The sequence below is a fragment of the Bemisia tabaci genome, chromosome 2 (assembly GCF_918797505.1).
Source record: "Bemisia tabaci chromosome 2, PGI_BMITA_v3".
Taxonomy (NCBI): Eukaryota; Metazoa; Arthropoda; class Insecta; order Hemiptera; family Aleyrodidae; genus Bemisia; species Bemisia tabaci.
Genome location: NC_092794.1, coordinates 64,392,261 through 64,410,356, shown reverse-complemented (window position 1 = coordinate 64,410,356; position 18,096 = coordinate 64,392,261). Strand labels below are relative to the sequence as shown.

Genomic DNA, 18,096 nt, shown 5'->3' with positions numbered 1-18,096 from the left:
ATATAAAAAAAATCACAACTTATTTCAATTTTATTGCAATACATTTCAATGAGGAGAGCCCCTTAAATTAGCGAATAGACAACATGCACAACACTCTGATAGAATAGGAGCCGTCCATAAATTACGTCATCCATGCAAGTAGAGCGGAGGAGTCCAACGATGGATGACGGTGGGTGACGGGGAAGGAGGGGGAGGGGGGGTCAAGCCAAAGATGACGTAAGCTTTCCTGAAGTCGAAAATGTTGAAAATGCTTTGCTTGAAATTTGAAGGTACGTTGATGTTTTTAAAGTTGCATACTATATTTACTGATTTTTACCGATTTTCTGCGTTTTCCTCCAAATATGGGGGGGGGGGAGGGTACGCTAAGGATTACGTAATGTCTAGGAGGGGGGGGAGTTCTATCAGTAAATGACGGTTGGATACGGTGAGAGAGAGGGAGGGGCCGAAAAATTGAAAAAAAATGGGTGACGTAATTTATGGACGGCCCCTGAGTAATAATTTTACTCTGTAATGGAAATTTGATGCAACCTGTGTTACTTGAAAAATACCCTTTCCACGCCCCGCGCGTGAATTACTTCCACCGACAATTCTGTAAAAACTTCCATTACTATTGATTCATTAGCGTCGTAACTATGCTTAAATTACTTAATATATCTATGAAATGTAACCTTCTATGATATAGTTTACAATGCGCGAGGATGTCTTTAAGTTCGAATACCGCCAGAAATGGAATTCCCCTGGCGCCTCCCTCTGTTAATAACTAAAAAAAAACTGATAGGATCGCGGTCAACCTCCCCCAAACGGAATGAATATTCAGTTTTTTTCTCGATTTTCCTCTATTATTACTTCCTGATCATCCGCTCTGAGCGTAGGTGCCGCGACCTTGAGGATGGTTCGGAATATTTTTATGATCGGAATTCATAATAATTTCGACGAGTCATCTGCCGACCCGAGAGCAGCCGCGCGCGACCAGCATCGGTCATTAAACCTGTTCCTTGCTCCTCATCTCCACAATATCGCTGTTTACACCATCAAACTTAAAGCTCTCAGTTGGGGTCCGTGAGATTTGTCAGGTGCTTTAGCTCTATAATTAAGCACGGAGTAAGGACGGACGATTATCGATTACGATTTCAACTAATCGAATTTTGTTTTATTTAGATTATTACGATTTAATTGAGAAACCGACGAATCTTTTAGCACCGTGATCATTGATAGTCACAACCAGGTAAATTTGCATGTTCTACGAATCTAACGTTGAGTTACCTCAAAAAGCACCAAATCCCAAGTAGCATTTTTCAACGGAAAAATCGCGATTTTGTCGGCGATAAAATCGCTAAGATCATCAACATCTGAGCGATTATCCTTGATCTTATTGCAATAAAATCGCAATTTTATGGCCCGGCAATTTATCGCGATATTATCGCAACACAAATCGCGAAATATGGCGATTAAATCTCGATTCTATCAACGAAAATGTATCGCGATTTTATTGAACAAAAAATTGCGATGCATAGCGATTTAATCACCATAAATTGCAATTTTTTATTCGATAATATTGCGATAAATTGCCACCGATATAATCGCGATAATCAACCGATAAAATTGCTATTTATTGCGATCACTGCTACTTGGGAATGGAGGAAATTTGCAAAGAAATCCTCAATCGCAGACTAATACCATATTCTCGATTGATTCGATTACTCTCATCGATTATTGATGTTGACGCGAGTGTCAACATATAGATGGTTCGATTTTTGATTAATTGATTGGAAAACTCGTGTGAAACACCGCAATAGAGATAGGTAGTTTTGCACTTTTGCCATCAATATTTTTTATCCAGAAGAAGTAATTATTTATACGAGGTACCATCTCCACCAACTTTGGTGCAATCTGTTATTCAGATGGTCGAGGCATGATGATTTTAGGGGGAGGGGGAGAGAGGCAGTTTATTCTTTGAGTTCCAGCTGCTCTTGTCTTAAACGTCACGTATCAAGTGCGGACATTTACATTTTATGTTGAGTCTTGTAGAAGTTTAAAAATATGTTTCGGCTAGGAAAAGGTTGATAATAAATAAAACTCCTCTCAGAACCGAACATATTGACTATTTATTTTTGAAAAATATAAACCGTAACATTTGGCTAAACGCATCGAGGAATGCTACCCTCGTCTGTTTACATTTTGAAAGTTCAAACCGGCAGCAGGATGCTGGAAAATCCCGAACGGATTGGGAACCATAAGTATGGTATTTCCAGATCTCGAATTCTTTCTACTTCTCTTCCTCATCCTCTCTCTCCTTCTTCTTTTCCTCCTCCTCCCCTCTCCTACTCCTACTTCAATTTTTTCAATTTTATTTTCTTGATGTGACCCTTTTTCTCTAACTCAGTCCGACGACTGCTTAAATTCTTTATTCGTGTGTAATGAAATTGGACGCACATTATAACCATGCCATTCCGGTGATGTCAGTTTGCCAAAAATCTTAAACTTAACTTTTCTGGGTTTTTAATCATCGTTATCTCGTGAAGATATCATTCATCGCAAAATTGCATGTTTGGTTTCTTCCACTTAAAGCTCACCAAAGATACATGGTACGCGACTACAAGATGGATGACGCCATACCATACTGCTCAATAGGCCGCCTGTCTCAATCAACAGTTCAGCAATTTATGGACATGGCAAAAATATGACCTGAAGAAGGCACAGTATTGTTTTCTGCTAGTCTAAGAAAAACTATTAAATCATGTCTTTACCACGCAATTCATGTAAATTATTTATCGCGTCTTGGGATCAATTTTCGTCTTACCTCCACCAATAGTAGAGCTTTTGACCGTGCGATAGCGGATTCAGCAGATGTTAATGATCAAAAGATGTGTAAATACTCGTATTCGTGAATCGGAAGTGAATCGGCCACCGTGTCTCGCGTGAAACAATCGGAAGCTCGTTAGTAAAATTGTCTACAAAATTTCAAACGAAGGGAAAACCAGAAAAAACAAATAAATTCACGAACCTCGCGGCGTCCTCACCGTTGTCAGATAAGTTTTTTGTCAAAATTTACTACTGAGATTAATTACAATATGCATTTTTTATTAATTGGCAGTCTGGCTTGTTATGAATGAATTAGTCCGGTATCCGCCTCAACATCAGTGGCACGGTTTATGACAAACCCCATTAACATTCTAGGATTCCGGTGCAAAAAGAAACAACACGCCAAACTGGAAGTGATTAATAAAAAAAGGGAAGCACGCGATCATAATTGTGTCAAGACAAGAAGGGGATTTAGCAAAAAATTTAGACGGTACTGTGGCTAGATACGTTCGTTTGAAGACGCCGCAATAGGGAGAATTTTTACCAATTAAATAATGTTCTATGGTAGATATGTAATACATATTGAATAGGAAAACACAGCGCTGTCAGTTGGTCTTTTGGGTGATAACTGGCACAGTAAAACAGCTCTCAATCTAATGTTCTGATACGTCACATTCTAATGATTGATAGGAATGAGAAAAAGATGTCGGCCAAGAGACAGAAGACGAGAAAGAGGACGAAAAGGAGATCAAGAAAAAGAATAAAGAGGAGTAGAGAATGGAAAAGCGCAAGAAGAAAACTTATTTGTTTCAATCGTCTCCGGACATTCAAATAAATTCGTATTTGCATTTATAAATAAGAGAGCAAACTTTATGGCATTTTAAAATTGTGTCCCTTCCCTCCCTCTCAAACAGCAGTAAAATTCGGAGTATAAAAATGAATGAAAAATTGATTAATGTCCTAAAAATATAACACATCTCCGAGAATGCTCGAATGCTGTAGTAAAGGCATGTATTTTTTTTTCACAAGAATAAGCTATGTTTTATGCACTGACAAAAACTGGTCTTGGTTTTTGAGCTGAATAGATGAGCGTGAAAGAACACCGTTCGTTTCCGAGCGTCTCAACCGGACGTTTCGGTGGATGAGACCGAAACTTTGTGTGGAGGTCTAGGTCCGATGGCGTTCTTTGTTGGCTCGCCACTTCAGCCCAGGCACTTCAGTGTGGTATCTAACATAAATGTAATACCATTTTTTAAAACAGCACAGAAAGCTGGGAAGGAAGCTATCTTCATCGTACATGTTGTTAGACATTTCTAAACATTTTACGAAAATACTTTTGAAGTGCATGTAAAAATAATCATCGAATATCTCTCTTACACCTTAGAAGTGTTTTTATCAATGGATTTTTTAAGAACATTTTAACATATTTTTTTGTTTTGTTTTTAATGCCAAACACAAGAAAAATACATTTTTTTAACATTGAAAGAAGGTTTATTAGCAATAAGAGTGTTACCCCTGGTAAAAATTGGCATTAGAATCTATGCTCGAAAATACCATAGACCTACAGCCGGCTGTAAGATTTCCAATAGCTTCTATAGCCGGCTACATAATTACTTATAGCCTTTTATAGTCGATGACGATTAAGCAACAGCCAGGCAATAAAGTGTATGCTAAACGTTACTAATTACGGATGCTAGGACTTAGTGAGTTTTCGGACTAACGCTCTCTTTCTGGGCCGTAGTATCTTGATTTATTTTGCGAGGAAAGTTCCGTACTTTTGAAAGATGCCTGCCATTCCTAATATGTTGGAGCGCCTTCAATTTTGTATGACTCTGTGCAATACCTCTGGTGTGAAATAGTTGCTTCAAGCACTGTGACACGCTGCGACGCGGCGGGCGGGCAGCCAGCGCGAAACTCGCATTGGCGCCTACAAACCTAACAGGGATACTTCACGCATTGCGCAATGCGTGAAGTATCCATGTTAGGTTTGTAGGCGCCAGTGCGTCGCCGCTCCGCTTTGTGCTAATCTCTAATATTTAATCTCGCGGAGTCAGCGTTTTTCAACTCATAATTTTGAAATGTTTGCACATCCTGTATGGATTATTCTCATTTTAATTGATGAAAAAAAATATGTTTTAATGGAAACTATAATGTGTGTTTTGTAAATATTAAGGTGGTTCCGTATCAAACTTAATGATTTCCAAAGCACATGAATTGCTACACAATTTCTTAAAGCCTTTTATAGCCGATGGCTATAAACTGTATATCCCGTTGATAGGAACTATAGCCCGGCTGTATAATTTTTTATCGCTTTGTATGGTCCGGCTGTGTGGTTTTCTCCGCTTTCTGCAGCCAGCTATATGATTTTCTATCACCTTCTTTAGCCGGCTATAAGAATTCCTATGGTATTTTGAAACGCAGCTCCTATCGCCAATTTTTACCAGGGACGTTATTATATTCCCTAAAAATTTGTTTCCAGAGGATTGAAATAGAACTTGTAACAAAATTTTTGGCGTGCTATTAGATTTCTTTGCACGAAAGTAAAATCCTCGATTTCTTCGAAACATATTTGTCTAGAAAATTTTGCTGTATGCACAACGTTTAGAGTTTGAAAAAATGAGTTCTACGCTCTTCTCAGGGTCTAATATGCGTTCTCTTCTACCGGTGTACTTCAGAATTAAAGTAATTTTGAATTAGAAACATTTTCTAAAGTATAACACCACGAGGTTCGGAGCCGGTGTTTCGCTGTGGCACTTGATTAAAGAATACTTCATTGAAGCAAACATTTTAGATGCAGTACCTAATTTGTCTTTGTCATTCATCGTTATAGTATCTCTGTAGAAGGAATGTATAGTGCTAGCAGTTTTTTTAGATGGGTATAAAGTAAGATAGTAAAGAAAAGGGAAAACTGATAAAAAAAAGTTACATACATATAAATGAAGTCATAAGTCTATTTATACCATTCTGTATCACTCATCTAGAGTGTCAAATGATTTTCTCCTTTGTCTGATTCGTATTTTTTCCCCCTAAAATGAATACGCAGATGATGACTACATTATACTTAAATTAATGGTATGGATCGCCCAATAAAATTAACGGCACAGTGCTTACTGTGACATGTTTTTATAAGTACTCGTATCACTATTTTAGATTAGGTTCTTATGTCCAGTCATGAATACTCAGTCCCATTTTTTTCTTTTCTTTTTTTAAATTTTATGCGAGAATAATTAATTATGTACGTACACATACGTGCTTAGGACGCACAGGTAACCCAAGACCACTGGACCTATCACTGGCGTGAAATTTTATCCTTCATGTTACACCTGGCAACTGCGAGTATCTTACACTTGACTGACTGTGAGTTTGCGATGCAAGGTTAAGTATAATGACACAAACTGGACCGGTTTCTGAATGAACTATCACGCTTGAAATTCACGCGAGCTACCCCTTCCCCTCTGCTATCAAATATATTTTTTTTTTCTATATAGTGTGTTTTTACGGCCTCTGAACCCGCACGTATATACACGCCTCATGTGATGGTACATGCCGCGAGTAGCAGCGTGTTCACTGTGATTACTCGGTGATTTAAAATATCGGAAATCTGACGTAATATCTTATATACTGATATGTTTTAAAAAAAAAGCTCCCATATCAACGGCTGCTGAAGAACGCTTTTTGAAAATTCTCAAAAAAACTGCTAAAATGTTTTTAGGAACCCATTTTGGACATACTCTTCAACAAAAAATTATGCCCGGTAAAATTTACGTAGAAAAAGTCTTTTTTAAAAACATTATTACAATTTTTTGTAGAGTTGTCCCTGTAAAATTTGCAGTTTTTCACAATTTCTTTTTGACAGTCGCTACTCTTAGAGATCGACGGCGTCACTCTGCAATCACATATCTAGTTTGCGGTGTCTGAAAATCTCCGCCTCCATGTTATTTTTTATAGGAGAACAAATCGACATCATTCCTTGCAGTTTTTGCAGAATTTTCTTCGCACAGAGGAGAAAAATCACGGCAGTTTTAAAGAATTGCCATTGAGTATTTTTCCGTTTGAAAAATGAAGTATGACAGGAAGTCTGCGACGTCGCAAACCGAGTTATGTGATTGCCGACTGACACCATCGAGATGCTGTAAGAAAAATGGCAAAATAAGGGTAAAATAAATACTAATTTTCCCACTATTCTGATTTCCAATTGTATTCTTGTTGCAGAGAGCACATCAAGATGGTAGCTTCTCCTGGTGAGAGGGACGTGGCGGTTCGCGTTGAAAAGGCTTTCAAAAGCTACGGCTCCTCTCATGTTCTCAAAGGACTCGACCTCACAGTTCTAGAAGGAACCATGTAAGTACAAATCAAATAACTCAGATAAGTTATTCGGGCTGTATTTTTTACTTTTACTTTACCCAGTGGCGTGGCATGAATAGCGATATATCGATTGTTATGTCATTTAAACCTATGGAAAAGGATCGATAAACAGGGTGTTCGCATCGAACACCTTAATAATCGATTCTTTACCATAGGTTCAAATGGCATAACAATCGAATCGCAATTCACGCTACGCCACTGCTTTACTGCACTACTAGGGGCTGATGATATTACATGCAAGGCATTTCCACAGACTCTTTGTTCCTTCCCTTTGAATTTCCATCAGGTATTGTCTTATTCTTTCGAAGAAAATTCAATGAGCATTATTTTATGCTCCTAAAAATATTCTTCGCAGGTTGAGGAAAATTTAGGCAAAAAAGTCAAGAAATAACTATGGTCGGCTTCCTTTCGAGAAATGAAAATGTGCCCATAAATCTGCAACGTTGGAAATTAAGATACATTTTTTGTGATTTCCATTATCGAAGTATTCTTATGTTTGTGCAGGTGAGCCCTATTTTGCCGTATGGAACTATGATTCAAAACTCATCCATGCAAGCATCCATCTGCATAAGTAAAGCGATGGCCCTCGTTGTTTCTAGAATTAGTCAGGAACAGTAGTTCCATGTCGTAAACTGAAGTCCGAGTGAGCTAATTGTCTCAAATTCAGTGCACCGAAAGAGTCTTTTTATGGTTCTGCATATGTGACGTCACCCTAAAGGGCACATTGATCGTCCTTTACGCAAATTCTGACTTTTGATTAGATCGATGGATCACCGCAGTTTCATTGAACTAGTAAACTACCGACCTCCGAGCACGCTGGTCAACTGCCGTGCTCAAAAGGAACGCCATATGAACATTGAGACGTTGCCAAATGCCTCTTTACATCACACAGATTTCTTTTTCTTTTTCTTTTGTTTCTTTTTTTTGTTTTTTTTCCCTAAATATGTTCGTTTTTCGATTTTTTAGTCTCAGTAGACTTTTTTAGTGTTTTGTGTGACGTGTTTGTTTAGACGGTTGGCTGCCTTTTTGGACCCTAAGAACCATATTTAGACATTTCCATACTCTCCCGACTTATAGGTACTCTAATTCTCTTGTGGGTAATTTTTAAAATAATCACGAAGTAACAATTTTAGTAAAAAAAAGTACCAACAAACTCTTTAACGACCTACTATTATGTACTTTTTTATGATTGAACAAAACTGTTAATATCTCTTAAAAAGTAGATTTTTTAAAAATACCTTTCCGCGTTATTGTCACCTGACCATACGTCGAAAAATATCCAAACGCGGTTTCCTGAAAAATGATTTTTTTTTTACAAATCTTCGAGAGTTCTTGAAAATTGCTATCTGAAAGTAACGTTTGGGATTCCAAGGGAAAAAATATCTGTAACTTTACTGCAAAATAAAATGTTTATGTATGAGGAAATATTGCAACATTTAAATGTTCATACGGCGTTCTTCACTTGCACGGCAGTATGTGAGGTTAGAAGGCCACCTTGCCGTGCTGTCCCGTCATTGGAATGAGGCGTTTAGTCTAGTCGCTTGCACGAGTTTTAAACTGAAGGAAATGGTCAGGACCAGATGCATTTAAAGCTCGTATTATTTCACTCGCAGAAAAATCTAATAAAACGAACGTGTTTTAGAGTCACGTAAAACGCAGATAAAAAAAAATTCGGGTTTTCGCCAAATGAGATATTGTGACCGTTAACTACGCAAGTAAAATTTTTAGTCAGGCAATTCAGGTCAAACGCGGTAAATCATGTAGAAGGGTCGATTTCTGCAGGCTTTCTGTTGTACCATTCGTTTTTCTTGCGAAAATGTGAAGAAAAAACATGTTAATTAGGTCAACTTGGTTAACTTAGTTAGACTTGTTCTAGAGGTCCATTTTACCAAATTACACTTGAGGGGCTTGGAGGACAAGGCGCATAAGTGCAGTTTTTGCTATTTTGAGAAATATGTGTTTGAAGTTTCGATATTACATGGATCCTCATGGCGGAAAGAAAATTCAAATTGACTTTTTGATGCTTAAAAATTGGAATTTGGGAGCGAATTTTTCACAGAATATGCATTCAGACTAGTTTTACTCGCAATCATTAATACCTCAATTTTTTCAAAAACTGCACTGATACCTATATGAGCCTTGACGTCCAAGCCCCTCACTTAATTTTTGTGAACGCCTCTTTGGTTTCAGGGCATACCGTCAACGATTTTTTGTCCGCACACCTGTTTTGTCCAGTAGTTTACGTCCACGTGTGAACTAAACAACAGTGACTTAGTCCAAGTGTCATATTTTAGTCCGTATGTAAAATTATATTGCCAATAATGAAATGAGAAAATTGAGAGAGACGGAAGAGTTGTTGTGGTGCCTCATTTTTTAAATGAAATGTTATTTCCTTCTTTTGATCAATCTATTTAAATTGTCATGGGTGAATATGTGGTTTTATTTCCATCCTTGAAATTTTCGATGAAAAATAAACCTTATAAATAATTTTTTTTAATGAAAATATTACTTTATTTTAAAAACATTTAAATTTTTAAAATGTGGCAAATATTTGTAAAACCTTTTCCAAGCGATGGCATCGACATTAAAGTCAATGAGCAGTAGTTGCGGCGAAAGAAACTATGCACAAATGAATAAAAGAGGGAAAAAACCGAGAAGCACGCAATCTTCGGTTTTAGCCCATTTGTACATCGATCTTTCAGAGTCAAATACGTCCTATTTTGAGCGTTTGGTTGCGCTCACACCACGCTGCAGCACAATAAAAGCACAAAATATAAAAGAAAAAATTAATGTGCTTTGAAAATCATTAAATACGACAAGGAAACACCTTAATATTTACAAAACACACATTAAATTTTCCTTTCATATACATTTTTTTTTATCAATTTAAATTAAAATAATCCATGCAGAGTGTGCAAACATATAAAAATCATGAGTTGGAAAACGCGGACTCCGCGAGTTTAAATAATAGGCCCTGGCATAAAGCGGAGTGATGCGAAGTGCTGCCACCACGAAACGCGCACTGGCGCCTACAAACCTAAGCAGACACTTCCCGCATTGCGTAATGCTTAAGGTATCCCTTAGGTTTGTAGGCGCCAATGCGCGTTCCCTGCTGGCTGGCTGGCCGCGCCGCAGCGTGCCACGTGCCACGGCGCTTCACTATTTCACAATAGAGATGTTGTACAGTATTATACGAAATTGAAGGCTCTCCAACATACCAACAATAAGAATGACAGGCATCCTTTAAGAGTACGGAACTTTTCTTGCAAAATAAGTCGAAATAAGAGAGGTAAAGGAACATTCTTGAGTATGCCGTCAAGGAGATTTTATTTTGAATCAAGAATAAAATAGGTGAACAAAAGCGGGTTTCTGCTTGATGTAAGTGACTTTCCTTTTTATAAAAGCATATTTTCCTCTTCAAGAAAACATTATTTTCTTTATTAACTCATAAGGGTGATTTCACGATAACAGGAATAGTTAAAATGTGAAATACCTGAGAAATAAAAGTGCACCGATTTTAACAGGATTTCATTACCTCATTCTAAAGGTATTAAACTTCCTTTTTCCAGCTTTGGCACGCTCTATTTTGATTCAGTGCAAAGTTAAAGTGATTGATAAACAAGCCATTGAATCAGGTATCAGCGCTTTCCGCGGGACTGCTGGAGGTCCACGCAAACATGGCGGCCCTGCCAAATTGTGTCGGTTACGTAACAGACACAGCGTAACCGACACTCAAAAATGTGAGATTAAAGATGATACAAAAGATGAAACTTGGCAATTCTTGAGTTATGAGGTGGAATTAATGCTGCCTTAAAAGTTTTCTAAACTTTGGAGACTTCGTTTTAGTTTAATACTATTAAATTGAGGTTTTTGCGTAGTGAGGAATTAGTGCTACACACGTAAAAATCACTGGTTTTCATAATAATTTAAGTTTTCATTGTAAAAAAAACTGACTTATCAGTAATGGTTTTGTCAAGAAGACTTCAGCGAACAATTTGATGGCAGTTTTGAAACTCCTGACTCCATCTGGCGAGATAAACACTGCACTTAATACAACTGCAAAAATTTGTTGCCAAATGTGGCGACACCTCTTTCTTATGACTTTTCTCGCTCAATAATAAACATTTCAGTTCAAACTGGCAATTTTCTTGAACACTAGAGTCTCTTTTCAGCAAATATTGCCAAAGAGTTCATGATCAGTACTGATATGTTACCGCAAATTGCTCTTTTGCTTCAAAATCGGGGTTGGCGACGCGTAACCGACCGGACATTTTCGGCCTTTAAAGTCTCATATTATTAAATATAATAATAATTCATCATATTTTTTAGCATGGATAGGTTCAGGGACATCATTCCTATTGATTAATTAATTTGGTTTTCAATCGTTTTGCCCTATGTCGTTCATAACCCACGGCGACACGACTATTCCTATTATCGTGAAATCACCCATAAGAAAATCTTCTCGGCGGTAAATTTGAGGATATTTCTCCTTAAATAGGTCACTTGTTCCTCTAATGAAGTTAAAAATCATACCAAACGTTATTAAATACAGATACTAGGACAGTAAGTTTTTCGACTACCGCTCTCTTTTTGTTGTCGTCACTCGATTTAATTTGCGAGGGAACTTCGTGCTCTTGAAAGATGTCATCAGTCATGATACGTTGGGGTGCCTTCGATCTCATATGATACTGTGCAACACTTCCATGGCGAAATAGTAGCTCGAAGCGTTGCGGCAAACCAGTGCCGAAGCGAATTTATCATGCACAGGAAAAATATGAGATCCTTTAGCTGAGGCAAAACAAAAGGTTTTCCAGTTCAGGTATAAAAATATGGGATTTTCTTGAAAGATGATTAAGTAATGTTGCACCAAAGGGGTGTAGAGAGTTTTAGTGAATTTTCTCTCATGGGAAATACGCTCCCTCATTTTTACCAAAAATCTCAATTATATATTTTTCTCCGTTGGAACAAAAAAAAAAAAAAAAAAACAAAAAAAAAAATACAAGCAAACCCCCATTCTTCCAAGACATTAAACATTTTCATTCAAAAACGTCGTAAGCAGTTGTCGTTTGTATTTACATGTGGACCAATTAGTTTTGGGTCTCATGTGGTAAGTGGACCAAAACTTCCCTTCCGAAAAAACGCCTTTACGTAAACTACTGGAAAAAAACAGGTGCGCGGACAAAACATCGTTGCCGAAATGTCCTATAACCGCCTCTTTTGCTGTGCCTCTAATAAGCTAGACTGTTGAAAGTCAAACAACTTTCGACAAAATTTGACAGCAATGGCAACGTAAATCCGTGATTACTGGGAGTGTACAGAAGTGAACGTCCCTAGAGCATATAACACATCCGAGTATTAATTTTTGATCCGCTTGACTTAAACACTGATTAAAGTTAAATACTGAGAAATCTATGTATTTTTGAACAGCCCTTACTTTACTTTTGGGCAGTGGTTATTTGTCTCTTTCTATCTGTTCAGTGACAAAACTTTGAATCAAAACTCCTCTTCAACCTGGAAAGATATCAATTTCTAGTCGTCTCGTGTGAGTACATGATGCAACAGTCTTAAAATTCAGATGGTGTTTAACACCTTAATTTTGCGCAATTCTACGAGGCATAAGTGCGGAGGAAGGAATAAGAAGAAAACAAGAAAATAAGAAAACAAGAAGAAGAGTAAGAAGGAGAGGAAAAATTAAAACAAAAATAATCCACGCTTACAGCTCGTTATCCCTTAAAGAAAAGATAGAGACACAGCTAAACAAGGGAACAATCGAAAAATAAAGATTTCAGAATGAGAAAAAATGGAGTATGAAGGCTTCGGTAAAAATATGGGACCTTTTTTAAATCATATAGACGATATCCACGCTTACAGCCGTATCCCTTAAAGAAAAGATGAGACACAGTAAACAGGAACAATCGAAAAATAAAGATTTCAGAATGAGAAAAAATGGAGTATGAAGGGCTTCGGTAAAAATATGGGACCTTTTTTAAATCATATTTTAATGAGTGTTGTTGATGTGGTTTCGCATGATTGCAATTCAAGATTGCGTTTATCTATATATGTTTTTTAAAGTTGACTGATTTATTTTATTTCAGATATGGACTTTTGGGGCCTAGCGGCTGTGGTAAAACAACTCTTCTTAGTTGCATAATAGGAAGAAGTCGACTTGATGATGGATCCGTACGACTAAAAGCCAGAAGACTTAAAGATGTCGGATTCATGCCACAGGTAAAATTACTGACTAAGTAATTCGCTATTTGCCCTCTTTTTACAGCCCTTTGATTAAGAGCGTAGAAAACGCAATTTAGAAAATCAATGGGGTAAAGAAAAGAATTTAAGTTACGTTCGATAAGAATAATATCCTAGCTCACCTGTAATATTCTAAAATACAAATAAGTTGCTGACATTTTTTTCCAAGGGTAATTATTCAAATGCGTTGCTTTACTTGAAAGGAGGCACACAAGGTCTTATCTTCGTTTCTTTCGTTTAAAAATTTTCGTACAATATCTCTTTAAAACATTTCTATTCAAAGAGTCAACGAGTAAAACGTTTATAAATTTTTGAAATTCTCCCTTGACCGAAGGGTTTTATTTTCCCGGAATAGGGAGTGAACTTAAATTTTCAAAATTTGATTAGGTACAAATTCGTTACAAATGTTTATAATTTTATTTTGCAAAATTTCATTTAATTTCAAAAAATTAAGTGTAAGCAAAGATTTTAAAATCATTGAGTCAGTTAAGTCATTGTGCAGCTGAACCGCCAGTCAATCTGTCGACGGTCAGAGGTGAACATTACAATCGCATTCAGCTAATTTTAGTGACACTAAGCAAGATCCAATTAGTTGCAATACTGATTAAAAAACATGCTTTTGTCTCAATTCTCTGCTCTCTTCTAAAGTGTTCGCATCGAAAGATATGTCATTTCATATTTCAGTTTCAACTTTTTCTTCAATACCTACTTATTCTTCTTCATTCTTGGATTTTTTTCATTTTTTGCGTTAAATCACAGACAAAAACGGTTTATCTCAAGAAAATCAGAATAGACATTTCTGAGGCGTATTATGAAAATTGAGAGGCAGGGAGTTTGCTCTTCGTAACAAGGGCATTTGCACAAGAAAGTAACCTTCATTTTGGAACGGATAATCCTCAATCATGACGGGCACACCGATTCTATTTCGGACGTATTTTTAATCAGATCATTTCAAAAGTCCTCATTTGTTGTAAAGCGGATTTAAATGCGTTTTATCGTTTGGGGAGGGAAGGGGGGGTTACTAAGAATGATTTTATGACGTCATAGCATGAGCTGGCTAAGTCGGCCTAGTAGTTATAGCGCGTCTGACTCCGGGTCAATAAGTACCGGGTTTGGATCCCGGTAGAGACGACTTTTCACGAAATCGACGCACAGAGAATCGAGTCGATAAGAGAGGTCGGACAAAATTTTGAAACTTTAAAAGCTTATAACTCCGTTTATACACAATTTTGAGGTCCTGAAAGTGGTTTCATTGGTTTTCTCGTGAAATTTTCCTCCCGAAACACCCCTTGAAATTCCAAATGTGACGAAATAAACGTCAAAATTTACAGTTTTAGTCAAAAATTCCATGTCCAATTGTCCGACCTCTGTGATTGACTCGATCCACTGTGCGACGGGTGGATTTGCATAAACAGATTCCCTCGGCCTGCCTCAAATCCAGAACATTTGAAAAGCTTGGAGGAATGGATCTGCGTACTCTGTAATGTCTGTGGATACTAAAATAGCGCCAATAGGTGGTTGATGGTTCTAACGGGATGGTGGCCAAGTAACTAGCAGGAAAAATCTTTACAGAGTGGTCAGATTATGCAGAGACGTTTCAAAGAGGCAAAGCATGACAATGTTTATTGCCTCTCAATTAATTTTTCATTGATACAACTTTCAAAGCGACAAAGGTGACTTGAACATAAAGGAAGTTCACGTTGCATACTGCACTGAAAAAAAAATCTCGGTGTATTTACTAGGAAAAGGATAAAATTACCAAGAATTCAGGGTTCTATTTGATCCCAGTGTTTCCTTGGTAAAATTACCATTTATGGAATTGGTAATTATCATTGAACTTTCTCGGTAATTTTACTGGAACTTAGTAAAAACGCCAATATTTCTTATCGACTATGGCAGAATTACCGAGATAAAATGGCAAAGTTACCGGGAATTGATTACCTATAAAAGTAGTATTCTTACCTGAAAAAAGCAGTAAAAATATCGGTTTTTAGGTAAGTTTACCAGTCTGTCTTGGTAAAATTACCAATAATTGGTAAAAAAAAGTGAGATGGTAAAGGTGCCAACGGACCTTGGTAAAAACGCCGAGAATTTTTTTTCAATGTGTGAAGAATTTTTTATCTAAATGAAGATAGGATGGGATGTCGGATTTTAGAATATCTTAAAAAGGTTAAGTTTGAGGGAAAATAATAAAGTTACCAAATCACTCACTTACCTACTCGGCAAAATCTCTCTCATTTTCTCAGGTTGGTTGAGCGGACTGAGTAGATGGACGCTTTATTCATTAAAACTCTTAAGTCAATTTCAAAATTGCATTTTGATGCTATTATTTCCGCTAACCCTAGTTCCGCTCATGTTTCCGAACTATCCGCCTGTAGTCGTTTGCATTACTTCCTACGTAAAATTTACGTGTAACCTGTAACGTTGTGCTATATATAATTCATACCTTGTCCACTGGTCAATTACTGTTCTTGAACTCATTGTCAATTGCGCACCAGTCGCAGCACAGATTCCCAGACGTAAACAAAACCACCCGGCCCGCTCAACATCATTAGAAACTAGTCGACTGCTGCGATGTCAGTTCTCCTCTGAAGATCATACTTTAACGCTTACTTTGTCGCTCCCTACACACAAAAAAACGTAACTCTAACCCAATGCTGCAAAATTGACTTAAGCAATTCGAGTTTTTTTAAGTAAAAAATTCACTGTACATTTTCTGTCCAACATTTTGCATGTAATCAGAAGAAAACTTAGTAAGATTTTTAATTAGAAAAACCCAACAGTTTTCCAGTAAAAATATAATTTTTGAGGGATGATTTCGTATTTTCCCGTCAAAATAAGGTAACTGTATTACTATACCTCGAAGTCTTCACTAGAACCTTGTACCTTTATCGGGAAGCTGTTGAAAATTTAGCAAAGAATGGAGTGAAAATTTCACGTAAAAACTGAAAAATTCAGCAAGTTTCCGTAAAATTCTGTACATTTCAGTGAGAACCCAAAAGATTTTCCCTCCAATTTCCCTAAAAAAATCGGCGCACTTTTGGATACAAATTGCACACTTACACTCTCGTAAAAAATTGAGTTGTTCGAATCAATTTTGCAGCCTTGAAATCGAGTTACGTTCATTTATTTGGGAAACAACAATTAAGGGGCTTGGAGGAAAAAGAGCATAAGTGCACTTTTTAAAAATTAAGATATTAATGATTTCAAGTATAAAACCAGTCTTAATGCAAATTCTGTGAAAAATTCACTGGTAAAATCCAATTTTTAAGCGTCAAAAGGTCAATTTAAACTTTCTTTCCGCCGTGAGGATCCATGCAATTTGGAAACTTCAAACAAATATTTTTCGACATAGCAAAAACTGCAGTTTTTGCGCCTTGTCCTCCAAGCCCTTCAATTTATCATCTTTAAAATTTAGTTGCGTCCTTTTACGTGAGAAACGACGATTTCATTCTATGAGTAGCCATGGAGCTGGGTCTGTGCACGATTAGCGATGGTTAGGAACGATCTGCGTTGCCCTAGTGACCCCAGTTTACCTTAAGAACGACCGATGGGAGCCAGAAACGTGTCAAGTCGGCGTCTGACGATACGATCGCGTGATAAAGTTTGCTCTCAACAGTCAACAATCGACACTCAATTGAATGGCCGGCAATAAACTCGCTAATTATTTTCGCAGGAGCTGGCCCTCCACTTCCAGCTGAGCATGCAAGAGGTGTTCACCTACTATGGCTACGTTTTCGGGCTCAGCGACCGTGAAATTCGATTTCGAGTCGACACTCTGGTTCAGATGCTTCAACTTCCACCTATTACAAGGCTTATCTCAGATCTCAGGTAAGCGCCTGTTGCAGTGGCGTGGCGTGAATGATCGATTATCGATATTCCTCCATTTGAACGTATGGTAAATAATCGATTATTAAGGTGTTCGCTGCAAACACCCTGTTTATCGATACTTTTCCATAGGTTTAAATGGCAGATCATTCGATATATCGCAAAGCACGCCACGCCACTGGCCTGTTGCCATCTCCGACTTTGGGAGGAGGATGGAAATTCGAATCCCCATTTAAACCCATGGACAATATGCACATTCATCGCACAATTTGGAGACCTTGCATAGAATGCAATATTTAAAATAATCAAAATGCGACCGTTCATCGGAGAGGAGAGGGTTCATTCAGACATGTATTAAGAATGTTCTATACATATGTATAAAAATTCTAGGCTAATATTTATGTGCCCAAAAATAAGAGCTACACCGCATCGGATGGAGATATGCTGGATTGGAGTTTCCAGTTCAAAAACGTATCGAGTAAAAGCGATTCGAAATTCTATTCTGTCATTTCCAGGGTAAAAAAAAAAATTTATAACAATGCATCGACACCCCTTTTACTATCACAAGGATGAACCAATAAAGCACTGAAGCATTCTTTAGGCCATATTGCAGAGAGTTTTTCGTCAAAATCTGATCAATCGGCCTCACTCGGTAAAAATAGCTCTTTTGAAAATTTGTCGCTAGTAGACATGGTTCCTTTTTCTATGGACGGCCACAAAGACAATCAAATTGAGTAACTTTTGAATAAAAAAGGCGGAGAGGCGTTGCCCAGAGACATTTTTCTTTCATTCACATATTTCTCGAATGTGAAAATTTTGTATTATTTGCAAACAAGGGATTATTTGCAATAT

At 37.3% G+C, this 18,096-nt stretch overlaps 1 protein-coding gene across 1 annotated transcript in view; it reads left to right on the top strand.

Moving 5' to 3' along the window:
• LOC109039548 (ABC transporter G family member 20) overlaps positions 1–18,096 on the top strand; it is a 49,939-nt gene that overhangs the window by 11,477 nt on the left and 20,366 nt on the right. The window contains exons 2-4 of the mRNA XM_072296053.1: positions 7,015–7,143; positions 13,263–13,395; positions 17,093–17,247. Of these exons, the coding sequence (XP_072152154.1) occupies positions 7,028–7,143; positions 13,263–13,395; positions 17,093–17,247 (404 nt within the window). The 5' untranslated portion in view covers positions 7,015–7,027. The remainder of the gene's footprint in view (positions 1–7,014; positions 7,144–13,262; positions 13,396–17,092; positions 17,248–18,096) is intronic.